We start from the raw sequence: 27,440 nt of genomic DNA on the forward strand, positions 1-27,440 counted from the left end.
TTTTATTTTATTTTATGTTTTTTATGTTATTTTTTACAAAATGGAAAAAAACGATTCATAATATCCAGCACAGAATCGTTGCTGTGGCCAATGTGCACGCAACTGTAATTGGATGACTTTACTTTATTTTGAAATTATATAAACTGTTTTTACACTGCCCAAGGCTGTTTTTTTTGTTTTATAGTGTATAATTTAGGAATCTTATAAAGTCCCTTCATGAAGCGAACACTAAATTTATCTCGACTGGCGACATGCTGCACTGAACGGAATTTTTTTTCCTCCCATGTTTTTTTCTTTATAGCTATGATCTATGTTTTGATGTCGCTAAAAATGATCGACCTCAGAATGGAGGAATGTTGGTTAAGTATGTCAAACCGTGGGTGATTTAATGTACTAAATGTATAACTATTTACATTTGTCTTTTTATGAATTCATTTCAAGGCTTTTTTTTTGGTTTATGTTGTTTACAATTGAGGTAAGAAAGATTGGGGAAGCCTGATGGAGAAAAAAAATATTTGGCAAAAAAATAAACAATAAAATAAACATACAATATATAAACAATACAATACAAAAACAAGAAGAAGAAGAACAAGAAGAAGAAGAACTAGAACAAGAAGAAGAAGAACAAGAAGAACAAGAACAAGAAGAACAAGTACGAGAAGAACGAGAAGAAAAAGAACAAGAACAAGAAGAAGAACAAGAAGAAGAACAAGAACAAGAACAAGAAGAAGAACGCGAAGAACGAGAAGAAAAAGAACAAAAACAAGAAGAACAAGAAGAAGAACGAGAACAAGAAGAACAATAAGAACAGGAAGAACGAGAAGAACGAGAAGAAAAAGAACGAGAAGAAAAAGAACAAGAAGAAGAACAAGAAGAAGAACGAGAAGAAAAAGAACAAGAAGAAGAAGAACAAGAACAAGAAGAACAAGAACGAGAAGAACGAGAAGAAAAAGAACAAGAACAAGAAGAAGAAGAACAAGAAGAAGAACAAGAACAAGAACAAGAACAAGAAGAACGAGAAGAACGAGAAGAAAAAGAACAAAAACAAGAAGAAGAACAAGAAGAACGAGAACAAGAAGAACAATAAGAACAAGAAGAACAAGAAGAACGAGAAGAAAAAGAACAAGAAGAAGAACAAGAAGAAGAACGAGAAGAACGAGAAGAAAAAGAACAAGAAGAAGAAGAACAAGAACAAGAAGAACAAGAACGAGAAGAACGAGAAGAAAAAGAACAAGAACAAGAACAAGAAGAAGAAGAAGAAGAACAAGAACGAGAAGAACGAGAAGAAAAAGAACAAAAACAAGAAGAAGAACAAGAAGAAGAACGAGAAGAACGAGAAGAACGAGAAGAAAAAGAACAAGAAGAAGAACGAGAAGAACGAGAAGAAAAAGAACAAGAAGAAGAAAAACAAGAAGAAGAAGAACAAGAAGAAGAACAACAAGAACAAGAAGAAGAAGAAGAAGAAGAAGAAGAAGAAGAAGAAGAAGAAGAAGAACAAGAAGAAGAAGAAGAAGAAGAAGAAGAACAAGAAGAACAAGAACAAGAACAAGAAGAACAAGAAGAACAATAAGAAGAACAAGAAGAAGAACGAGAAGAAAAAGAACAAGAACAAGAAGAACAAGAACAAGAAGAACAATAAGAACAACAAGAAGAAGAACAAGAAGAACGAGAAGAACGAGAAGAAAAAGAACAAGAAAGAGAACAAGAAAAAGAAGAAGAAGAAAAAGAAGAAAAAGAAAAAGAACAAGCTAACCTGGCGTCGGAATTGCTAACAAGCTAACTGAGCGTGCCGCTCTCATTTGCAGTCAAAAGCGGTTCCTCACTTGTTCCTGCAGTTTTGCCCGTAGAAGCCAGCCGGGCAGGGCTCCCTGCAAAACTTGCCGCGGTATCCCGGCGTGCAGGTACACGAGCCGTCCGCCGGGTTGCACTTGCCGTGGACGCACTGGCAGTATCGGTCGCACCTCGGGCCCCACATCCTATCGCGGCAGTGGCAGCGCTGAGTGAACTGGTCGCACGGCGAGTTGTTGCAGTTACACTGGATGGCGCAATTCCGTCCCGTCCAGCCGGGGCTGCACAGGCAGCGCCCCGTCATGGGGTCGCACGCCGAGTTGACGCTGCAGTAGCAGTTGTTGTTGCACTGGGGGCCCCAGACCCCCGGGTGACACGTGCACAAGCCCGTGTCCTGGTCGCATTTGCCCTTTTGGCACATGCAGGAGTTTTCGCAGTTGGGCCCCCAACGGTTGTGGTTGCACGTGCACTTGCCCGTCAGGTCGTCGCATTGGCCGTTGGGGTGACAGTTGCATTTACCCTTGCAGTCGGGACCCCAAAACTGGGCGGGGCACTCTGTCAACGGAGACATCGGCTCACTCGGTATGCCGTTTTGTATCGGTCGTTAGTAGTGGTGGGCCGTCAGGGCCTGCTAGGCCTTCTCTGCTGGCCTAAAAATATCTGAATCACAGACTAATGTGATTTCTATGTATTCTTATTAAATAATTACAAATTGTCTTTCAGCTTCCTTTCATTACGTGTGTTGTCAGATGTGTTTTTGTATTTATACTACTACTACTACTACTACTACTACTACTAATAATAATAATAATAATAAGTGAACGCTGGCACGCATGGCTGTCGCTGCTCACCCAAAGAAAAACTTATCCTGTGACTGTAAAGTGACCTTGAGAGTTTTGAAAGGTGCTTGGAAATGAAATGTATTATTATTATTATATTATTATTATTATTATTATTATTATTATTATGTGAGCAACAATGATAATAATAATAAAGCCTAGAAATGAAATGTATTATTATTATTATTATTATTATTATTATTATGTGAGCAACAATGATAATAATAATAAAGCCTAGAAATGAAATGTATTATTATTATTATTATGTGAGCAATAATGATAATAATAAAGCCTAGAAATGAAATGTATTATTATTATTATTATTAATTATTATTATTATTATTAGTATTATTATGTGAGCAATAATAACAGTTTAATGACAGTATTTCTTCAGTTTCTTTAAAAATATATATATTTTTTGCCTATAGTTGAGCGATATAGCTATCTAGCTAGTTAGCTAGCTGTCTATATAAATACTGTATATCATAAATAACCACACAAATAAAGAAGTAAATAAATACATATATAAGCTATATAGCTATCTAGCTAATTAGCTGGCTGTCTATAAGCTATATAGCTAGCTATCTGGTTAGCTGGCTATCTATTAGCTAGCTAACTAGCTAGCTTTCTATCTATTTGAGTTACTTCCGGGTTAAGTGAACGCTGTCCCGCATGGCTGCCGCTGCTCACGCACAGAAAAAGTTATCCTGTGACTGTAAAGTGCCCTTGAGAGTTTTGAAAGGTGCATATAAATTAAATATATTATTATTATTGAAGTCACAAGTTATTTCCTGGCCAACGCCGCCCTCGGGTGGACATTTAGTAATATCACACCACACTCGCAGCTGATTGAGTTGAAACATAGCACTACTGAAGGCCTAGGAATGACATACACTGCCCGCCATTGGTAGTTAACATTAAGCTAAACAAACGTTCTTCGGGCAAAGCTAAGCTAATCATGCACGATGCCTTACTTGTGTCACAGCTCGCCCCGAAGTATCCATGGCGACAGCGGCATTCGTTCGGTCTCACGCACACCTCGTTTTCTTTGCAGGTGAAATTGCCTTCGCAGAGAGCTATGTGGGGGCGAAAAAGAAATGGCTGCGTTATTCCACGATTGGATGAATCGTAAATGTGTCCAAAGTTTGGCCGGGGCGAGGCGGTTATTTATAGCCCATTTTTATTGGTTCGATGCGTATTTTAGCAATAAAGCTAGAAGACAGATATGCAGCGATGTTGAGGCATTCTTTTTTCAGCACCGTGTAAAACTCATTTTATACCCTTGCTCTATATATGTATATATTTTTTTTATGTATACAGTGCGACCTTGGCTTACAAACTTAATTTATTCCCAGACAGAGTGTGTAAGGCGAAAAGTGTGTATGCCAAAAATTAATTTCCCATAGGAAACCATTAAAATGAGAATAATCCGTTCCCAGGTCCCCATAAAACTAATAATTTTCTATTTTCTAATTTTCTAAGCCTTAAAATTACACAAAATATATCTTATTTTATGTATAATAAATATGCTATGATATTATGATTAAAGAAATAAACTGTACTGTACAATAGTCATTTTATTTACCTTTGTGTATATATGTATATATTTTTGTATGTATACAGTGGGACCTTGGCTTACGAACTTAATTGGTTCCCAGACAGAGTGTGTAAGGCGAAAAGTGTGTATCACAAAAATTAATTTCCCATAGGAAACCATTGAAGTGAGAATAATCCGTTCCCAGGTCCCCATAAAACATAATTTTCGACTTTCTAATTGTCTAAGCCTTAAAACTACACAAAATATATCTTATTTTATGTATAATAAATGTGCTATGATATTATGATTAAAGAAATAAACTGTACTGTACAGTAGTCATTTTATTTACCTTTGTGTATATATGTATATATTTTTATATGTATACAGTGGGACCTTGGCTTACGAACTTAATTTATTCCCAGACAGAGTGTGTAAGGCGAAAAGTGTGTATGCCAAAAATTAATTTCCCATAGGAAACCATTAAAATGAGAATAATCCGTTCCCAGGTCCCCATAAAACATAATTCTTTCGACTTTCTAATTTTCTAAGCCTTAAAACTACACAAAATATATCTTATTTTATGTATAATAAATGTGCTATGATATTATGATTAAAGAAATAAACTGTACTGTACAATAGTCATTTTATTTACCTTTGTGTATATATGTATATATTTTTGTATGTATACAGTGGGACCTTGGCTTACGAACTTAATTTATTCCCAGACAGAGTGTGTAAGGCGAAAAGTGTGTATCCCAAAAATTAATTTCCCATAGGAAACCATTAAAATGAGAATAATCCGTTCCCAGGTCCCCATAAAACACAATTTTCGACTTTCTAATTTTCTAAGCCTTAAAACTACACAAAATATATCTTATTTTATGTATAATAAATGTGCTATGATATTATGATTAAAGAAATAAACTGTACTGTACAATAGTCATTTTATTTACCTTTGTGTATATATGTATATATTTTTGTATGTATACAGTGGGACCTTGGCTTACGAACTTAATTTATTCCCAGACAGAGTGTGTAAGGCGAAAAGTGTGTATCCCAAAAATTAATTTCCCATAGGAAACCATTAAAATGAGAATAATCTGTTCCCAGGTCCCCATAAAACATAATTTTCGACTTTCTAATTTTCTAAGCCTTAAAACTACACAAAATATACCTTATTTTATGTATAATAAATGTGATTTGGTATTATAATTAAAAAAATAAACTGTACGGTATAATAAAGTCATCTAATTTAACTTTGTGATGGTCGTTGATGGCTTGATGGAATGGAGTGGCCGTTTCATCACCCCCCCCCCCCTGCTGGGTTCTTGACCAATCACGTGGCTTTAACCGAAGACGCCATTTTGTTTTTGGGAGAACGGTCTCACTCTCTCTCTGTCTGTAACCCCATCCCCCACTGCTGCGTTCTTGACCAATCACATGGCTTTAACCAAAGACTGGGGGCGGGGAATAGAGGACAGAAACAGTGGCCACCATTTTCTTGTTCGGAGAACGGGCTCGTTCGCGAACGACACATCACTGATTGTGGCAGCTCCGTGTGTATCCCGAAAAATAGTTCGTATGCCAAGGTAAAAGTTTCATAAATGTAACGTTCGTAAACCGAATAGTTCGTAAGCCAAGGGGTTCGTAAACCGAGGTTTCACTGTATAATATTTCCATATTTTGGACATCGCTGCTATGAAGGAATTATGCTAGCGTGATACGTACGCGTAAGGCATTCATCGCCCAGCTGAGCCCATCCGTTGCAGCACACCAACCCCGGAGATCTGGAAAAAGAATCCACAAAGTGTAAATAAGAGAAGAGGAACGGTAGGGGGGGTCCTCAGGGCGGCGTGCCGAGGCACCTGCTGTTTAATATGCGGACGTTTCAAAATGGCGGCAGAGCGCGGCCATGTCTTTTGGTCACATCTGGGAAGATCAAACCCTTTCAAAGAATTGTGGAGAAATTAACATTTCACAGCAGCAAAGTTATCAAAGGAAGAGGAAAGGAAAGAAAGAAGTAGAAAAACAAAATACAGGAGCTGCTGGAAAGGCAGCCACTCTCGCGGCGGCATCTTGAAGTAAAAAAAAAAACAACAACAAAAACTAAATAGCAAATAATATGACAACACAAAGACACAGAGAGTCATTCATTCTTCAGCACATGCTGTACCTTCTTTGTGACACGAAGGAGTTCTAGATAAAACAGGCGAGGATCAAAGTGTCCTTTTCGCCAGTGGATCAGGGACGTCATGGTGGAAGGTGCACGTCTACTATAAGCTAAATGTTGAAAGCAAACACGCAGCTGTAGCATCCATTGACGAAAAGACACTGTCTCACATCTCCTGTCCCACATAAATCCACTTCAATTCCAAGCCGCGACAGTTCGACATACATATAAGAGCTTTTGGAGTGATTTATTCAACCCCCAAAATTGAAAGCAATGTTTTGACTCCTCTCCTTCAGCAAAAGACGACGGATGCATGGCTTAAGGAGCCAGCGACGAGAAAAAAGTCGCGGCTCGGAATTGAAGCGGATTTACGAGGGACTGGAAATGTGAGACAATCTGTTTTGGTCAATGGATGCGACAGCTTTGTGTTTGCTTTAAACATTTAGCTTGTAGGAAATGTGCATATTCCACCATGATATCCCTGATCCACTGGTGAAAAGGACGCTTTGATTCTCTCCGCTTTGATCTAGAACTGCTTCATGCAACAAAGATGGTGCTGAAAAGTGCTAAACATTGAATTTTATTTGTGTCTTTTGTGTTGTGTCACTTTTTTTTTTTACTTCAAGATGGCGCCGCGAGAGTGGCTGCCTTTACAGCAGCTCCTGTATTTTTGTTTTTGTTACTGTGAAATGTTAATTTCTTTACTGTGAGACAAATAAAGGCTCATTTTATCTAATTTAATCGAATCTAACTGCCAAAATTGGCCTGTTTTGTCCTTGGATTTTTATTTTTTCATCTTAATAATAATAATAATAATAATACATTTAAGTTATAAGCGCCTTTCAAGACTCTCAAGGTCACTTTAGTGTCACAGGATAAGGTTTTTCTGTGGGTGAGCAGCGGCAGCCACATGCGCTAGCGTTCACTCAACCCAGAAGTAACTCAAATAGATAGAAAGCTAGCTGGCTAATAGACAGCTACCTAGATAGCTAGTTGTGTTAAATTCATTCTGTCTCATTTTGTGTTGTGTCACAGATTTTTATTTTTTCATCTTGAACTACTTCATGCAACAAAGAGGGTGGAGAAAGTGCTATAGATTGAATTATTATTTATCATTATCTGTTTTTTAATTCAAAATGGCGCCGCGAGAGTGGCTGCCTTTACAGCAGCTTCTGTATTTTTGTTTTTGTTGCTGTAAAATTACAGCAATTACAGAGTACATTTCTTCACTGTGAGACAAATAAAGGCTCGTCTAATCTAATCTAATTTAATCTAACTCCCAATATTGGCCTGTTATGTCCTTAGATTTTTATTTTTATTTAATATTTTTATCTTGAACTGCTTCATGCAACAAAATGGGCGCAGAAAGAGCTAAAAATTGAATTATCACTTGTCATTATTTGTCATTTTGTTTGCCTTTGACTTCAAAATGGCGCCGCGAGAGTGACTGCCTTTACAGCAGCTCCTGTATTTTTGTTTTTGTTGCTGTAAAATGTACATTTCTTCACTGTGAGACAAATAAAGGCTCATCTAATCTAATGTAAATCCCAAGGTTGACCTGTTTTGTCCTTGGATTTTTATGTTGTTGTTTTTTTAACCCCAATTTGTAGTGAAATGAAAATCAATCAAAATGAACCTGATTGTTTTTTTGTTTTACATTATACAGTATATACAGTAAAGTCTCGTTATATCGATATTCAAGGGAGTCCGAAAAAATATCGATATAACCGGGACTATCGATATATCCGACCCTGTTTGCATGTAATTTTCTCCGTGCGTGCATAGAAATAGTATCGATATAACCGGGACTATCTATATATCCGATATCGATATAACAAGACTTTACTGTATATCTATTTTTAAGAATATGGGTTTGCACCAGCGCACTGCATTCATTCAAAAATCCCTCCCAAGTAGAATTCAGTTTTTTTCCCTCGTTTATCAGCTTCTGTATCCTTTCCGGGCCTTTCAGAGAGAAAACAGTGAAGGAGTCTAAATATATAACAGTTTGCTGCCATTTTTTTTTCAAGACCCTGTCAGGAAAGGACAAATTTGTCTTCTCTTCCTCCCACGACCGTGACCTTTCCGAGGCCTCTGCAACACATCAGCTGCCCCCAAAGCGTTTGAAGATGGCAGCTCGCTTCAGAGTCGGCGTGCGGGGAGTGACGCTGTTTTTGTCTTATTCTGACAAATCGGCGCGTGGTCAAGATCAAGCTTTGCATGCTTTCCCCCTTTTGCGATGAAAAGAGGGAGTTTTTTCCGACTTGACGCCGCATTCCGCGTATTTTTTGTTGTTGTTGCAACCGCGCCTCTCCGAATCATGACAAACGGTTGCCAATGTGCACGGAGTTGACCCTCGTTGACCTTTTAATGCACCACCGATCCCCATCGGCACTTGTGGAGGAAGATTGTGTGTTTGTAAGCACCGCTACGGCATAAAAATAGTACTTTGGAGTCACTCTGACCAGTTTCAAAAGACCGCAGACTGCCTTAAAGGACAACAGACGTCTCCGGACAAGTCCATAATTTGTAAAATGGCTTCAAATGACTTCTACTGAGCGTATTTTAATATGATTCCACCGCATATAGCTATATTTTACGTTTAAGACTCGCGCTGAATATTCAGGAAGTCTTGTTTTTGAGTTGGTGACGAGTCCGTCCGTGACGTCACTAAAGGACCGCCCCTGATCGTAAAAATGACGTATTGTAGCGGTCTTTCCATCACGTCAATGTATTTTGCTGTACTTGTTTGATCTGGGGACCTCATGTTGCACCCAAAAGCCGCCAGAAGAGGGCGTCCAAGCTCCATATAAGAAATTTATCAGCCTGTGGAAACGGAGGTGGCCACAGGAAGCCATTGTTTTGATTCTCCAGCAATGCAAGACGTCTTGGCGTGACATCACGAACTGGGGGCGGGACTTTCTGAAAATGCCCAACTCGCAGCTCAATTTTTTTGCAGATTTTGGACACTTTAAGTCATTTTTATTGGTGTTGAATAAAATGTTGAATAAAAATATCATACTACGTGTTTTGGGTATTTTAGAGGCTTTAAAACGTTTTTCTGATGTCAGTTAAGAAACAAAAAAGTGATGTCGGTTGTCCTTTAAAGGTCACTCAAAATTTACTTTCCGGTAAAAAGGGCCCAACATTTCTTCATAGTCATTTTATTTATGGATTTCGGCACCGATATAAATGCGTGTTTTGCGCCGTTGTGGGTGTGAACACAGTGGAATGTATTCATTCATCGGCAGGCTTTGAATGTAAATATTTTATTGGGATTATTGTGCATTTTCCCTTTGGACATGATGATTAATATTTTTTTGTGACAAAATATTCGGAATCTTTTTTTAACTAATTCGCTGCCATTCGTGAGATTGTTCGGGTTTTGGGTTTTCTTAGGGGGGTGCCGATAAAGCGCTGGTCAGACCTCTGGCAATGTTTTTCCCTTCCACGAGGGGTCAGCATTTGCCTTTTGTCCATGTTAGCACCTTGTTACAGCTATAGCTGTTGTTAAATATAAATCAATATATATGTATCGTATTTTGTACAGCCGTCCCTATTTCAAGCTTAGATAACTCCAGACTTATATAACTTAGGAATTAACTATTTTTTTCTGATGAAGGAAGATAGTCTAAGGTTTCTAACGCTCTATTTAAACATTGCTAGTGCTATATCAATCAATATGTATTGTATTTTGCACAGTCGCCCCCATTTCAAGCTCAGATAACTCCAGACCCATATAACTTCGGAATTAACTCTTTTTTTTCTGATGAAAAATGAGAGTCTAAAGTTTGTAATGCTGAATTGAATGTTTATGTAGTCCTAAAAACTCAATATTCTGTGCATCCTGGAATTCGAGTGGAAATGACAAAAACCCTGGCACTGGAGTGAGCAAACTTTAGCACATCGTCTGGCAGTGAATTCGTTAATTTGCTTCTCTATATAAATCAATATGTATGTATTGTATTTTGCACAGTCACCCCCATTTCAAGCTCAGATAACTCCAGACCCATATAATTTAGGAATTAACTCTTTTTTTTCTGATGAAAGAAGAGAGTCTAAGGTTTTTTTTTTACAAAGATTCCACGGCATATAGCTATATTTTAAGACTCGCGCTGAATATTCAGGAAGTCTTGTTTTTCAGTTGGTGACGAGTCCGTACGTGACGTCACTGAAGGAACGCCCGTGACCGAAACAATGACACATTGTAGCAGTCCTTCCATCACGTCAATGTATTTTGCTGTACTTGTTTGGTCTGAAAACTTCGTGTGTCACCAAAAAGCCACCATTTTACATTTTAAGACTCGCGCTGAATTTTCAGGAAGTCTTGTTTTCGAGTTGGTGACGATTCCTGACGTCACGTCAGGAACACCCCTGACCGAGAGCGACACACAATGCGCTTTTGGGTACTTTGTTTGGTCTGAAAACATCGTGTTGATCCGTGTTGATGGCGAAATTAGAAGGAAAACACATAAATATCGCGATGGTGAATCGTGTGTTGCACCAAGACTACTATTTGATACTAGTTGACAGAAAATCCCAGCAGACAAATCAGCCCATTTCCAACGGAGCTTGGGCGCCATCTTGTGCATTTTCTGGGACGCTACATTGGAGTCCTTGACGGCTCGAATTGATATGGGAGGACTCCTTTAATCGATTGCAAACATTTATGCTTTCCTCTTCAGAACTATTTGAATCATATTCATAAGTGGATGAGTAACAAAAAAAACATCTTCTCCGAATCTGAAGTCATTGTTTTGATTCTAGAGCAAGGCAAGACGTCCTTGCGTGACGTCACGAACAAGGGGCGGGACCTTCTGAAACTCGCCATTTGCAAGGTCATTTTGAAGTAGTTTTGGGACACTTTAAGTCATTTTTATTAGTGTTTTGCATTTGACTAAAAATATCATCCTGCGTGTTTTGGTTATTTTAGATGCTATAAAACGTTTTTCTGATGTCAGTTAGGAAACAAAAAATGGTGTCGGTTGTCCTTTAAAAGACATCCTTGGAAAGGCTGATGTGTGATGATAAAATGTTTCAATGCCCCCCCCCCCCACCCCATTCATTTGAGTGAGGCAAGAATAAAATAAAATACATGCCATAATGAGCGCAATGGGAAAAATAAGATTGCGGCAATGGCGGGCGCGGTGATTTTTGGCTATAGAATGAAGTCGGGGAGATGACAAACAAAAGAGGAGTAAAATGGGCCAGGCGGGCCTGCGCTGAAAGCATAAACAAAGCAACTCAAAATAGTGCTGACAAAAATATGCGGGGCCAATAAAATCAACCGTGGTGGTACCACATTAAATCTTCAATGCGATTCAACAGCAGCATTGTTTTTGCAATACTTTTCATCAACTGTTGCACGCGTGTATTTAAACGTCTGAAGGGATGTCAGGGTTATTGGCATCGGTGTAATAACCAGATTTTTTTCCCACATTCAAAGATAGCAAATACAGTAAAGTCTCGTTATATCGATATCGGATATATCGATAGTCCCGGTTATATCGATACTATTTCTATGCACGCACTGAGAAAATTACATGCAAACAGGGTCGGATATATCGATAGTCCCGGTTATATCGATATTTTTTCGGACTCCCTTGAATATCGATATAACGAGACTTTACTGTATATGCGCCGCACTTAATCATGTCGCGGCTTGGAATTGAAGCGGATTTACGTCGGACAGCAGATGTGAGACAATTTCTTTTCATCGACGGATGCTACAGCTGCATGCTTGCTTTCAACATTTTAGCTTGCACCGCTGAAAAGGACGCTTTGATCCTTTCCTCTTTCATCTAGAACTGCTTCATGTCACAAAGAGGGTACAGCAAGTGCTGAAGAATGAATGACTCTGTGTCTTAGTGTTGTCATGTTATTTGTTATTGAGTTTTTTTGTGTTCTTTTAACTTCAAGATGGCGCCGCGAGAGTGGCTGACTTTCCAGCATCTCCTGTATGTTGTTTTTCTACTTCTTGCGAATAAAGATACATCCAATCCCTTCTAAAATGCCATTATTGCAGCGACGGTTGAGTCTTCATCTTGCTCCGAAAGAATAATAAGAACGGGGTGACCTCTAGCACATCTGTCTCATAGTTTAGCACATCTGTCTCATCGTTCCGATGGTCTCGGTTTAAATCTTGGCTCTGACTTTGCTGTGTGGAACTTGTATGTTCTCCACATTCCTTTGGTTTTCCATAAACATGTATGTAAGGAGACGTCGGAGACTGGAAATTATCCAGAGGTGTGAATATTATTGGTTGTCTGTATTCTTTACATAGCCCGACAATGACCTGTAACCAGTACAGTTTCCAGTGTACATCTATATACTGTACCAAGCTAGCACTACCCATGTACCTAGCTAATGCTACACATTTACCTAGCTAGCGCTACCCATGTACCTAGCTAGTGATAGCTAGGAACGTAGCTAGCACTATTTATGTACCGAACAAGCGGTACCTATGTACCCACCAACCGCTAAGAATGTACCCAACAAGCGCTACCTATGTTCCTAGCCAGCACTACCGATGTACCCAGCTAGCGCTACCTATGTACGTAGCTAGAGGCTACCTATGGACCCAGCAAGCATTATTGGATATTGGATATGCCTTTATTAGTCTCACATTACACGTATTCCTAGCAAGCGCTACCTATGTACCCAGCTAGCGCTACCTATTTACGTATCTAGCGCTACCTAGGTACATAGCTAGCGCTACCTATGTTCCTAACAAGCGCTACTTATGGACCCAGCAAGCACTACCTACGTTCCTTGCAAGCGCTACCTATGTACCCATTAAGCGCTACCTATGTTCCTGGCAAGCATTACATATGTACCCAGCTAGCGCTACCAATGTACGTAGCTAGCGCTACTTATGTACGGAACAAGCGCAGGTAGGATTTAAAAGTGGGAAGAGGGTCAATATTACGGATGTTGGGTATCTATCTATCTATCTATCTATCAATCATCGCGCTGTAAGGTATGTGCGTTGAAAACAGCGCCCCCTATTGTACAATCCTAAAACAGCTACACACGGATACCCCACATCTGTCCCGCCGACTCCTCCTCTAAAAGCAGCGATGAACCGAACTGGAAAAAAGTGCTTGAAATGAAGCTACTTCACTATATACAACAAATACAAGTATTGCTGGCGCTCCCTGGTTTACAAGAAGGTAATTTCTTGAACCAAAACTGAAGTTCACATCGTTCAATAAAGAACGTTCAATAAAGCCATTGCAGCCCCCCTACAAAAAAAGTCCACTTGGGCCACAAAGTACATACACTCGAATTTCAGTCATTGTGGAAATTCATCGCAACACATCGTTGATTTGAACGGCGACACAATGTACAGACAAATGAAAATAAATATTAAAAAAAAAAAACGAGTTATGTTTCTTCAACAAACATAAAAAGTTGATTGCGATGCACTTACCCAGCTGCTTTGCACACATTTCTGCCTTTGGGACGTAGTTTTTGGCTCTCGGCGGAGCTAAAAAGGAGACAAACCAGCGTTGCGAAAGCAATACAGTTCTTCACTTCCATCGTACTAGCAGCAGCATCCTTCAAGAGGACTTTTTGTTGTTGTTTTTTTAAAAATATAATTAATCCACACACGCGCTCAGATTTCGCGCACTTTATCCAAATCTCTGTACGGTTCAAAAGGGCTTTACGACATCCACAAAGACTCCAATTTCGGAAACACTAAAAACGGGCAGTTTTTCCCTCACAAAAAGTCGTCATCGAACGCCGCACCGTTACTTCCATGTAACGCTTTCCTAAAGTGAGGATTAACCGCGGTGAAAAAAAAAGTATAATCGAGTACAGGGGGAAAAAAAAACGAAAAAAAGGAAGAATGTCCCGCGATGGCTGCTCGTGCCTCTCCGAGGAGAACTACTTTCACGTTTGTCCTCTCTTCGGTCTCAGGAGTGGCAGGAGGGAAATTCCTGATTTGTTACTCCGTCTTTGGCTGCGTGAGCCAGCGAAATTTACATAGCGTGCGCGCCACGGGGTCTGCCCTCTCACTTTGTGCACGCCAAACTGCAACATGTGACTCCGAAATTGTACAACAGAGCTCGTATACGAATGAAAATATGGCGCCGTTCAACTAGTTTAATGGTATGAGAAAACATTAAAATCATGCGGGAAAAATGAAAGTGAAGTTTTTTTTTGGGGGGGGGGTTTCTCGTAAACTCGAATTGGGGAACTTGTTTGCATCACTTTCAGTGATCGGTTGGAGTGTGCGCAAACTGCGCATCAGTGATGCAATGGTTGCAATTAGGGGTTGTTTTTGAGGCGAAGCAATGGCTCCCTCTACCGGCGATAATCGGCAATGACATTCAATTCATACTGCCTACAAATGATGTTAAAAAATATATAAATAAAATAACTAATATAAATTACATAAATATAAACACAATAAAAAATATTAATACAATAAATCTAAATAATATATAAAATGATATGCATACTGTTTTTTGAAATTTGTTACTTCAAGGTTGAGTGAACGCTGGCGCGTGTGGCTGCCGCTGCTCACCCGCAGAAAAAATATCATGTGAAAGTGTCCTTGAGAGTTTTGAAAGGCGCTTATAAATGAAATGTATTATTACTATTATTATTATTATTATTATTATTATTATATAAAGCTTTCTATCTATATGAGTTACTTCGTGGTTGAGTGAACGCTGGCGTGTGTGGCTGCCGCTGCTCACCCACAGAAAAACTTATCCTGTGACTGTAAAGTGACCTTGAGAGTTTTGAAAGGCGCTTATAAATGAAATGTATTATTATTATTATTATTATTATTATTATTATTGTAATATATAAAATAATAAACAAGCTGCTTTCTGATTTTTTTAACATATATTATATTATATTATGATTCCAAAATCAACTTCCTTGATTTCTCTCTTTATTTATTTATTTGATTGTTTGTTTGTTTATCTATTTACATATTTATGTTGTATTTGTTTATTTTTGTCAAAAGTCCCACAATGGGGTCATTTTTATTTTTATTTATTATTATTAAATCTTTCATAGGGGCCTATAAATGACATGTATTGTAATGAAATGTAACCCTAACCCCTTATTGTCTTTCTTATTAGTAGTATAATTATTATTATATATCTATTAGCTATCTATTAGATGTCTAGCTGGCTCACTAGCTAGATAGCTATCGTTTAGTTGGCTGGAGCTATATAGCTGGCTAGGTATATTTTATGGGGACCTGGGAACGGATTATTCCCATTTTAATGGTTTCCTATGGGAAATTAATTCTTGGGATACACACTTTTCGCCTGACACATTCTGTCTGGGAACCAATTAAGTTCATAAGCCAAGGTATGTATCACTGTACTCCATTCCACATCAAAATGACATAATGCACTAAAATCCACTTAATCGGCAAGAAGAGCCAAAGTATTGTATTGTAATTCCAAATAAAATACTGCACAGCCAAATGAGGGTCAGTTTATGTTTTTGACATTTCTCTCCTTGTACACAGCTGCCTAAAAACGATTTAGTACATTTGAATTAGCTTGCAAATGTTTTTTTTCTTGCCTTGAATGCACCAGTAGAGGGACTCGTAGCACCCTTTGACAATCACAACCCAGTGTTGTAATTACACTGGCTTCAATGGTCTTTTTTTTTTGTCTTCTTCTCCCTTTAGCTCAAGTGTCACATCTCCAACATGAAAACAAGCCAGCAGTGACTCAAGTACTTCCAGACACACCACATTAGCTTCCTTGGCAAAGAGGTAATGATCCCCCTCCGAATGTTTTAAAACAAGATATAACCCTTCCACCCCCAAATGAGTTCTCGAGTGTGTGTAAATGAACCTGGAGCAAAGCATCGTGTTATCATGTAGTGCGTCATTATGTACAGTGTAGTATAATAAGAGTTCTTTGAACTCATTCACTGCCAGGCTATAATCTTGGCATACGAACTAGTTTTCAGCGGACGAACAAAACCGCACGGCGCCACGGTGGCTGGCAGACTAGTTTTCGACGGACGAACACCAAACCATGCGGCCGACTAGTTTTCCACCCTCATTCGCATTGAGTGCAAACGTGGTTTGTTATCGAGTGGAGTACTTTTGCTATTATGGGACCGAAAAAGACCCCACAACAGGCTAGTAGTGTTCATCCAAAGCAGACACAAAATAAAATTACGGTCGAGCAGAAGGAGATCATCGAAAAACACGAACGAGCTGTGCGTTTCGGTGATTTAGCGTCCCAGTACCAGTATGCTAAGTCGGCCATTGCTACGTGTGGCTAAGGGTGTTTCTGTGTTGTCTAAGCAACAGAAGAGGTTGAAAAACTTCTGTTGATTTGGATTAGCGAAAAGCAGCTAGCAGGGGACAGTGGGAGTGAGGGTATTGTCGCCGAGAAAGCACGGCAACTTCACTCGGATATCATCAAGAGGCAACTACATCAACGACCATCGCAAAGGTAAATAAAACGACTTTATTATATAGTACAGTTTATTTCTTTAATTACAATACAATAGCGCATTTATTATACATAAAATAAGGTATATTGTTTGTAGTTTTAAGGCTTATTTAGTTGAAAATTATATTTTATGGGGACCTGGGAACAGATTATTCTCATTTTAATTGTGTCCTATGGGAAATTAATTTTTGGGATACACACTTCGCCTTACACACTGTCTGGGAACCAATTAAGTTCGTAAACCAAGGTATCACTGTACAGATAAAATGTAAACATAAAATTAGAGATTAAAATAAAATTAAAAATAAAAATAAAAATGCAGGTACTCAAGCTTTTCCTATGGAGGGGGCACAGCGGTTGCATGTGCAGGTAATGAAAATAATAAGTAAATAAAAATATATAAAATAAAGTACTAAATATACAATAAATAACCAAATAGGTGAATAAATAACTACATAGATAGATAAATATTTTGTCTAGCTTTAAGGCTTATTTAGTAGAAAATTCTGTTTGATGGGGACCTGGAAACGGATTATTTTCATTTTTAATGGTTTCTGATGGGAAATTAACGTTTGGAAGACACACTTTTCACATTATACACACTTTCTGGGAACCAATTAAATTCGTAAGCGGATGTATTACTTTATTATTATTATTATTTGCGAAGTAACATTGAAAGAAAATGTCTGCTGCATGTGGAGTGCAGCTTGGAATTGAAGCGGATTTAGGTGGGCCAGTCACTCTTTTTGTCAATGGATGTTATAGGTAATGTGTTTGCTTTCAACATTTAGCTTGTAGCAGACGTGCACATTCCATCATGACGTCCCTGATCCACTAGTAAAAATGACGCTTGGAACCTGTTGCTTCTCCTTTGTGTGTTTCTTTTGCTTTTTTTCTCCCACCGCTGTTACAGACGAAAACATCACTTGTTGAGCCAACGCCCCCATTTTACATCCATATTGATTTATATAGCGCTTTAAAAACAACTGAAGCTGTAACAAAGCACTTAACATGGACAACTATCATATACAGGAAATAAAGCAGTCACAAAGATAGTATAAAGCACCAGGAAGTGAAATCAAGATCAAGGAATTTATTCGTGAATTTAAAATATGACATGGAGCGCTATTCGTATTTCTACTTCTTTCTTTCCTGTCCTCTTCCTTTCATAACTTTGCTGCTGTGCTACTTCTGGGTAGGGTGAACGCTGGCGCAAATGGCTGCCACTGCTCATCCGCACAAAAAAAAAAAGTTCTTATCCCGTGACCTTGAGAGTTTTGAAAGGCGCTTTGATATTAAATGTATTATTATTATTATTATTATTACTGATTTTTTTTCGTTTTTTTTTTTTTTTTTTTTTTTTGCTTTTGCCGATAAAGCGCTGGTCAGACCACAAGGGAGCAGCATTTGCCTTTTGTCTATGTAAGTGCTTTGTTACAGCTTCAGTTGTTGTTTAAGCGCGATATAAATCAATATGTATGTATTGTATTTTGTACAGACACCCCCATTTCAAGCTTAGATAACTCCAGACCCATATAACTTAGGAATTAACTCTTTTTTTCTGATGAAAGAAGATAGTTTAAGATTTTTTTCACGCTGAATTGAATGTTTACATCGTCCTAAAACTCAATATTCTGTGAGTCCTGCAATTTGAGTAAAAATAACCAAAACCCTGGCGCTGGAGTGGACATATTTTTACACATCGTCTGGCAGTGAGTGAGTTAACATCATTCTGTGATTCCGATATTTTTAGGCCAGCATAGAAGGCCTTGCAGGCTCTGGCGTTCCACCACTGCGATTGAATACATTTCCATCCAATAATTCAACATTTTCAATAAATGTCTTCTTTAATTCCATCTCTGAAATATGTATACTGTAGATCAGGGGTGTCAAAGTCATTTTTTGCCGCGGGCCACATTGTAGTTATGGTTTCCTCTCGAGGGCCGTTATGAATTTGGGGAAGCCATTAGAATGTTTAAATCCCTTCAAATATTACATATAGAGCACACAGCAAATTAATGAATAACTCATTTTCAAATCTGAAGTCAAGAATAATGACTTTTATAGTGGTTGACAACCAAAAATATGAAATTTTGGCTCAGATTTTAGCAATCATCATGGAATTTAACAAGTTTGATTTGCTTTCGCGGGCCGAAAAAAATGATGTGGTGGGCCCGATTTGGCCCGCGGGCCTTGACTTTGACACCTGTGCTGTAGATGAATACAGTAAAGTCTCGTTATATCGATATTCAAGGGAGTCCGAAAAAATATCGATATAACCGGGACTATCGATATATCCGACCCTGTTTGCATGTAATTTTCTCCGTGCGTGCATAGAAATAGTATCGATATAACCGGGACTATCGATATATCCGATATCGATATAACGAGACTTTACTGTATTACTACATTCACTTGTCTGAAGTTTGAAGTGGAAATCACAAATTACTGCTGGTTACGTAACGTGTCATGCTTCACCATATCATTGACTCTCCGTCCATTTTAGAACACAAGCCATCCTTATTATTGTCGACACTTTGCTCAATATAATCCATCACACAAGTCCGATGCATTTATCATCACTTGGAGGAAACTTGTGAAGATGTTCATTTTGACTGCGTGTGTGTCTGTGTGCGTGCAGGAGGGCGGGGGGTGGGGGTACCACCGAACCGCCCGCTCCTTCTCTTTAAAAAAATTATATTCTTTTTGATGCAAAACGTGCCTTTTGGCCATTCGTTTGCCAACAAATTGCATTTTGCAGACAACTGCACTTTTAGGTTGAGTGTGTGTGTGTGGGGGTAAATAAAATCAAAGCAGCGTGGGTTCTCTGCAAATTCTCCCGACATTAAAGCACACGAGTCAGTAATGGAGGCGGCCAGAGTTAATTTACTTGACATGATGAATGCCATCGACTTGGTGTTACGCAACATTTTCTTTTTTGGGTTAATAACCGCATTGTTGAACTGCAGCCGTTTCCCTTGAGACAGCAAAGCTCGCCGTAGCATTCCGACCCCCCCCAACGCCCCCTTCTTATGTCTATTCGCACGCGACTCGATCTGCGCCCCGATGTGAAATGGACTGAACAATTGAAAAGAGCAAAGCATGATGGGTTTACGTGCCGTCATTTAGATTCCGCCAGGCTATAAATCACCATACTGGTTTGTGGTGCCAATTCACAGACTGACAAACGTTAACAATCACAACAATGGCGGATGCCGTGTTTGGCATTTTTTTTCTTCAGGAGGGATGAAATGATTCCATTCAGGATATCTCTAAAGGTTTGAGCAGAGCAGCTGAAAGCTCTGTACCCCTAAGACGGGCGCGGGGGGGAGGGGGGGGTGTGGGGGGGTACAGAGGTGGAGGGCGGAAGATGACCTGAGAGAACGAGAGGGAATAGAAATTTGAAGGTCAGATATGTATCTACAGTAAAGTCTCGTTATATCGATATTCAAGGGAGTCTGAAAAAATATCGATATAACCGGGACTATCGATATATCCGACCCTGTTTGCATGAAATTTTCTCCGTGCGTGCATAGAAATAGTATCGATATAACCGGGACTATCGATATATCCCATATCGATATAACGAGACTTTACTGTATTTAGTAATTAATTAATTCACCAATTAATTTATTTACCATATTTTCCGTTGTATAAGGCGCAACCAACAGCATTGATTTTTTTTCTCCAAAAAATATGACCCTGCGCCTTATATGCAGGTGCGCCTTATATGTGAAATCATATTTAGCCACAACAGGTCTCGAAACCACTGTCAGCAGCCACCGACTCCATGCCCCCTCTTCCCCCTGTAAAAGTAGTGCGTAACCCCAGTCCCTACTGTAGCACCTTATAATGTATAGTACCTTATATTTGGAAAACTTTGATATACAGTGAGACCTCGGTTTACGAACAACTTACCTTACGAACCTTTCGGTTTACGAACGTCAAATTTATGAAAATTCAACCTTGGAATACGCACTACTTTTCGCGATATACACCCACCACGGCTGGCGGAGTGATCTTCGGATCTGGCAGAGTGATCTTTGGCGGAAGCACACGACCGAACAGCGCTCCAGCCGGCCCACCTTTCCACACCCACTCTCTCTGAATTCACACGTCGATCGCCTGCGAGGAGCTATTTGCAGATAATTTTGCTATTATGGGACCGAAAAAGACACCACCACAGGCTCGTGTTCAGCCGAAGAAGACACAAAACAAAATCACCATCAAGGAGAAGAAGGAGATAATTGAAAAACACGAAAGAGGTGTGTGTTTGTGTGACTTACTGGCCCAGTACGGCTATGCTAAGTCAACCATTGCTACCATCAAGCCATCAATGACCATCACAAATGTAAATAAAGTGACTTTATTATACATTGCAGTGTATTTCTTTCATTACAATACAATAGCACATTTATTATACATATAATTAAGGTATGTTGTGTGTGGTTTTAAGGCTTATTTAGTTGAAAATTATATTTTATGGAAACCTGGGAACGGATTATTGTCATTTTAATGGTTTCCTATGGGGAATTTTTTGGGGGATACATATTTTTCGCCTTACACACTCTGTCTGAGAACCAATTAAGTTCGTAAACCAAGGTCTCACTGTATTTCGATATTATATTCGGAAAACGTTTAAGGTGCGCATTATAGTCCGGTGCGCCTTATACAGTAAAGTCTCGTTATATCGATATCGGATATATCGATAGTCCCGGTTATATCGATACTATTTCTATGCACACACGGAGAAAATTACATGCAAACAGGGTCGGATATATCGATAGTCCCGGTTATATCGATATTTTTTCGGACTCCCTTGAATATCGATATAACGAGACTTTACTGTATATGGGAAAAAAATTAAAATAGTCCATACATTGAGGGTGCACCTTATTCTCCAGTGCGCCTTATATATCGAAATATAGTGTATTTTTACTTTGAGTATGTATTTGCAGTGGACCCAACCTTTCGGACTCTCAAGTCGTCCTCTTTTCCTTTTCATTCAGGTCCGACGATGATGACATCAACTTCAAGAAACGCCGTTGTTCCGTCAACCTATGAATGACAAACGTGATGAATCACTGAGCCAAATAAGCGGTTCTGACCACATGTGTAGACACGGAATTTCCCTAGCCAAGCGGCATTCTGATGAGAGGCGACGAATAAACAAATGAGTCCCTAGGAGTAAACACAACAGATGGGACAGACGATGACTAATCTCACCGGCCCGGTAGCACGGATAATAAAACGCGATGAAGGGGATGGAATGCAAAGCGTGTGACTGAAAATGGGTAGATTTCACACGACGGACTCCATCATCTTCAATCATTGCTTCAAAGTTATTCAAATCATCTGCATACTTTGATTCTTTTCCAGGCAGTTATCATTACTGAAAAGTTTGTTTTAGAGCGACTACTTTTCGCTGAGAGTGAAGCTGTCAAGGGGAGAAAAAACTGCGTTGAAGTAGCGGGTAACCCTAAACTTTGTTATTTTAATGAGCTAGGATACAAAAATAAATATTAAAAAGGGTGCGACGGATTTGAGTAGCAATGACAGTCAATGGGCTCAGTGGTAAATTGGTCATTTATTCCGGGCCATTGTTACCATTTTTAAGTGCCATTGAGCAAGACACTGAACCCCCAGTTGCTTCTGGTGCTGCATTATGTCATCAATACGTAACAGTGAAGCACTTTGAGTCGCAAATGTAGAAAATCCAAGTGACAACCTTTTCATAATAATACATTTAATTTCTAAGCGCCTTTCAAAACTCTCAAGGACACTTTACAGTCACAGGATTTTTTATGTGCGGGTGAGCAGTGGGAGACTTTTATACTTGCACTATGTACAGTCTTTTATGAAAAAAATGTGCACAGTTACAGGATACATCTTAGTCTTCTTACATTTTTATTATGCTTGGAATATTTAGTTTTTTTGTCTTTTCACCACCCCCTTCAACCACTTTCAAATTGCTGCTGTGGACTGCAAATTTCCCCATTTTGTGACTATTAAAAGCTTTCTGATTGTGATTTCCATTCAGCTAAACTGATAGCATGCTTGCTAGTTAGCCCATGTGTGCTTAACTTGCTACTCTATAAATACTAACATTTACTGTGTTGGAATTTCAAATATATATATATTTTTTAAACTCAACATGACTGTTTGAAACAATGACAAATGAAACAAACAAACAAACAAACAAACACGGTTCAAAAGTGAACTCAAATCAAGGAAACTGATGCGGTTTCCTTGATCCACTTCTGGGTCTGTCGTGCATTATTCGTTTTCATCGGGATTTCCAAGAGACTACTTGACGTTTGGATGAGAAGGACTAAAAGCGAGCTAGCTATTATCTATCTATTATGCTATTTATTAGATGGCTAGCTAGCTATCTATCTAGCTGGCTGGCTAGCTAGCTTTCTGGCTGGCTAGCAAGCTATCTATCTGTATATCTATTGGCTGTACAGCTGTCTAGCTAGCTCCATTGATGGCTTGCTAGCTATATAGCTGGCTACCTAGCTATATAGCTCGCTAGCCAGCTGGCTGGCTATCTAGCTTTCAGGCTGGCTAGCAAGCTAACTATCTGTATATCTATTAGCGATATAGCTGGCTAGCTTTCTATCTAGCTAGCTATTAGCTATCATATCATATCGTATCGTATAGGTATTACCTGTATATATTTTTGCTTGTAAATTCCATTCAATCTGAGTTATCTAGCTAACTACCGAGCTATCTACTTGCTATCTATTTGATATTTTTAAACTCTATCTATTAGCTCTCTGGCTGGCTGGCTATCTGGCTAGCTATATGGCTAGCTACCTGTCTATCTATTAGCTATTTGGCTAGCCATCTAATAGATATCTAATGGTTATCTAATAGCTATCTACTAGCTATGTATCTATCTATTAGCTATCTAGGTAGCTATCTAATAGCTATCTATTAGCTATTTATTAGCTGGCTAGCTAGCTTTCTATCTATTTGAGTAACTTCCCGGGTGAGTGAACGCTGGCGCGTGTGGCTGCCTCTGCTCACCCACAGAAAAACTTATCCTGTGACTGTAAAGTAACCTGAGAGTTTTGAAAGGTGCTTATAAATGAAATGTATTATTATTATTATTATTATAAAACTGAACTGATGCTTAGCTAGCATGTTAGCTTGCAGTTAGAACTGTTCGCCAACTGAGCCCACGACTCAACATGAGCAGTTTCGATTCTCACAATTAAAAAAAAAAAAAAGATTTAGGTCTTACTTTAAATGTATACGACATACGTTGAGGTAAATATATATTGAAAATTAGTTATTTTAACAGTTACCCGTGTCAGATATTTACGTCATTCTTACACGGTTGCCTAAATAACAAACACTGAACGCCCCCATCGCCCTCACACCGACACCAAAGTCTACGTTTCCGTGCCAATGAGTGGCGCCCATGTATTATAGATCATTAGATCGCTTTCATCTCGTCTCTTTGAGACGCGTGCTGTTTTTGCCTTTGAAAACTATCGCCGCAGCTCAGCGCAAATTAGGATCGAAAGGATAAAAGAAGCGACTGTGCGTCGTCGAGGAAAGTGTGGGACACATGACAAATATGTATCTGTTGGGGATATTATTTCTTTGCACTTACAAATCGGATGTTTGGTGTTCAAGTTAGCATTATAGAAACTGGTGACAAAAACGGTCACTTGAGTTTAGTTTTTTGTCGTGCTTTTTTTTAAATACCCACAATGCAAATAAAGCAAAAAGATGTACAGACGCTCCCGAATTTGATCGTAAGTTGTTTCAGTGTTATATTTTGTATGGAATGTATGTTTAAGTCAAACATTTGAACGAGGAAGTACTTACGAATGTCCTCCTGGAACGTCAACTGGGGAGGGGGATTTTCTTCCCGCCTACATACTCTACGCAGCCAATCGCTAGCGAGCTCAGCGGAACGGGGCAGGAACTCATTGGCAACAGTTCCGCATAGCCGGGCGCTGATTGGTCAGCCTTGGTGTCCGTCGCGTAAACATCCAGCCCGAGCAACCTCCAATGTGTCCGTGCGTGTGCGTGAAGCACAGTACGCAGCCAATTGCAAGCGAGCTCGGCCGGAAAATGGCGCGCAATACAAAATGTAATTGACAGCGTCTCTGTTGAAACGTTCACATATCACATCGGTGATAAGATGACAGTGTCGCTGAATGATTACGTCACCAGAGGGGCGTCACGGACCAGACGAGAGAGTGACAGATTGCATTGGAAGCCAAATAAAAGTTACCCACGCTAACGCAACAGCTGGACTCACATGTGCCTTATTTGACAACACGACATACAGTACCGACAAAAATGTGCCGTTTTTCGTAACTCGAATGTTCGTAAGCTAAGGAGCGTCTGTATATCATAAACTCCGCACTGATCTTGAGTCCCAAACACATCGATTTTCCCGTCATCTATCATGTCCGCCCGTCTCCTGGGGGTGAGAAATGGTTTGGGGGGGGGCTCAGTGTTTTGGTCATTAGTTTGGAGTCGTGGAGCGGTCGCGCTGGTGAAAAATGACCCCGCGATATGACGGCCACCTGTTGTTTTCAGAAGAAAAATAACGACATGCCGCAACTGGATGTCTTGGCCAATTGATTGATGGGCGGGCGACATGCAGGCGCTTGGTAACTTGTCAATTAAAGGACAACCAACGTCACTTTTTTGTTTCCTAACTGACATCAGAAAAACGTTTTATAGCATCTAAAATACCCAAAACACGCAGTATGATAATTTTTATTCAAATGCAAAACACAAATGATTTAAAGTGTCCAAAATCTGCTATAAATTGAGCTGTGAATTGGGCATTTTCCCAAGTCCCGCCCTCAGTTCGTGACGTCACTCCGAGACGTCTTGGATTGCTGGAGAATCAAAACAATGGCTTCAGATTCGGATTATTAATGTGTTTTTTTTACACATGATTTTATGTGATTTTACAAATTATGGACATAACTTGTCCGGGGCGTCGGTTGTCCTTTAACTTATTGGATCCGCCTACGAACAAGCTAGAAATAATTGCCGGGATCGGTGAATCACGACGCGCCTCCTCCGGAAGAGTGTAGCATACGTTCATTGATTTCTCCTTCTCTCCTGTGTTTGCGGAGGATTTGTGTTCTGCTTGGTAGATAGAGAAGACGTGAAAGAGGGGCAGGGGGGGTCGCCACCGTATCCGCGTGATGTTTTTGGAAGCCCACGTCATCTCTGAATCCAGTCGTCACGACGATGCGAGGAAAAAAAGAACCCCCACGATTGTTGTCTACTCCTGATGTGTCGTTCGCGAACGAGCCGGTTCTTAGAGCCGGATCTCTGAAGTGAACGAAGAGAGCCGGTTCCTAACAAGGAGCCGGAAATAGGAGCCGACTTTTTTTGGTCCTCTATTCCCCGGCCCAAGTCTTCGGTTAAAGCCGCACGTGATTGGTCGATATCCGTGGTAGATGAGGGAGGGGAGAATTACAGACACATGCAGCAGTGAGAAGGGGGAGGGGGGCGGGGGAATAGTAGACAGGTGGACACATATTTTTTTTTGGTCATTTTATATTTCATATTTCAAAACTCTCAAGGTCACTTTACAGTCACAGGATCAGTTTTTCTTTGGGTGAGCAGCGGCGGCCACACGCCACACGCGCCAACTCAAATAGATCAAGTTAGCTAGCTAATAGATAACTAATAGCTAGCTAGTTAGTTAGACAGCTAATAGATAGCAGATAGATAGCAAATAGCTAGCTAGTTAGGTATCCAGCAACGGTGAACCCGTTCAACAGGGAATAACTCATCTAGATGAAGTTAGCTAGCTAGCTAATAGATAACTAATGGATATTTATAATGTTATACTTACCTTTTAGTGTCGATTTTATCATTCTATATTTCATATTATCGATTTTTATGACTGTATAACTGTACCTGTAATGTATACAAAACTGTTTACTGTACAAATGTTATTAATATTCAATTATTATATGTTTTACTAGTTGGTATGATAGCATTATTAATATGAAAAGCAAATTAGTGACAGCTGATCATCAGACCAGAGTAACCATGTGGAAAGTGAAAGTTAGTGGATGCCCTCTGTGCACATATAAATCAAGCCATATAAATACAAATATTTGATATAGTGTATTTTTTTACATGAGTAATTCGTTTATCACATAATTTTACATGATTTCGGTAGTTAATTTAAGCAAAAAAACAAAACAAAAATAAAGAGCCATTCGGGAGCCAAAAGAGCCGGATCTTTTTACTGTGCCGAGCCAAAACAACCGCATCTCTGAAAAGAGCCGGAATTCCCATCATTATTGTCGACAGTACACTACAGAATGGGAGCACGAGATGTAATTCCAGTAGTGACCAACCGGGGGCAGTAGTGATCTTCAGTGACTTTGTACAGTTTCCTCTGATTTTTTTTTGTGTGTGTGGGAGAGAAATCCACGGCGGCGCTTCTCAACCGCAATGTTCAGTCCTAAAAAGCATTTCTTTTGAACAAAAAAAAAAGACTGTACGAAAATTCATCGCACTTTTTTTTCCAAACTGACCTATTTTGCAGAGATTGCCGGCTTGGCTCGGTTCACTTTGTCTGTTAGGAGTTTCCCTCATTACGTATTCTGTTATAATAAATCAGGATTTTGAAGGAGAGGGGTAAAAAAATATTGACA

General features: G+C 39.4%; 1 protein-coding gene and 1 long non-coding RNA gene across 2 annotated transcripts in view; both read right to left on the minus strand.

Moving 5' to 3' along the window:
- Positions 1–14,479, minus strand: part of scarf2 (scavenger receptor class F, member 2) — a 39,724-nt gene extending 25,245 nt beyond the window's left edge. The window contains exons 1-4 of the mRNA XM_088993579.1: positions 13,767–14,479; positions 5,893–5,951; positions 3,602–3,703; positions 1,824–2,343 (exon numbers count right to left, since the gene is read on the minus strand). Coding sequence (XP_088849705.1) covers positions 1,824–2,343; positions 3,602–3,703; positions 5,893–5,951; positions 13,767–13,876 — 791 coding nt within the window. The 5' untranslated portion in view covers positions 13,877–14,479. The remainder of the gene's footprint in view (positions 1–1,823; positions 2,344–3,601; positions 3,704–5,892; positions 5,952–13,766) is intronic.
- A 4,969-nt stretch (positions 14,480–19,448) lies between these two features.
- The window catches only part of LOC148898742 (uncharacterized), an 87,179-nt gene continuing 79,187 nt past the window's right edge, over positions 19,449–27,440 (minus strand). Inside the window, exon 5 of the long non-coding RNA XR_016114629.1 lies at positions 19,449–21,837. This is a non-coding gene — a long non-coding RNA (uncharacterized LOC148898742). The remainder of the gene's footprint in view (positions 21,838–27,440) is intronic.

Source organism: Hippocampus bargibanti, linkage group LG04 (genome assembly GCF_051943395.1).
Source record: "Hippocampus bargibanti isolate YZ-2025 linkage group LG04, ASM5194339v1, whole genome shotgun sequence".
In the NCBI taxonomy this organism is placed as follows: domain Eukaryota; kingdom Metazoa; phylum Chordata; class Actinopteri; order Syngnathiformes; family Syngnathidae; genus Hippocampus; species Hippocampus bargibanti.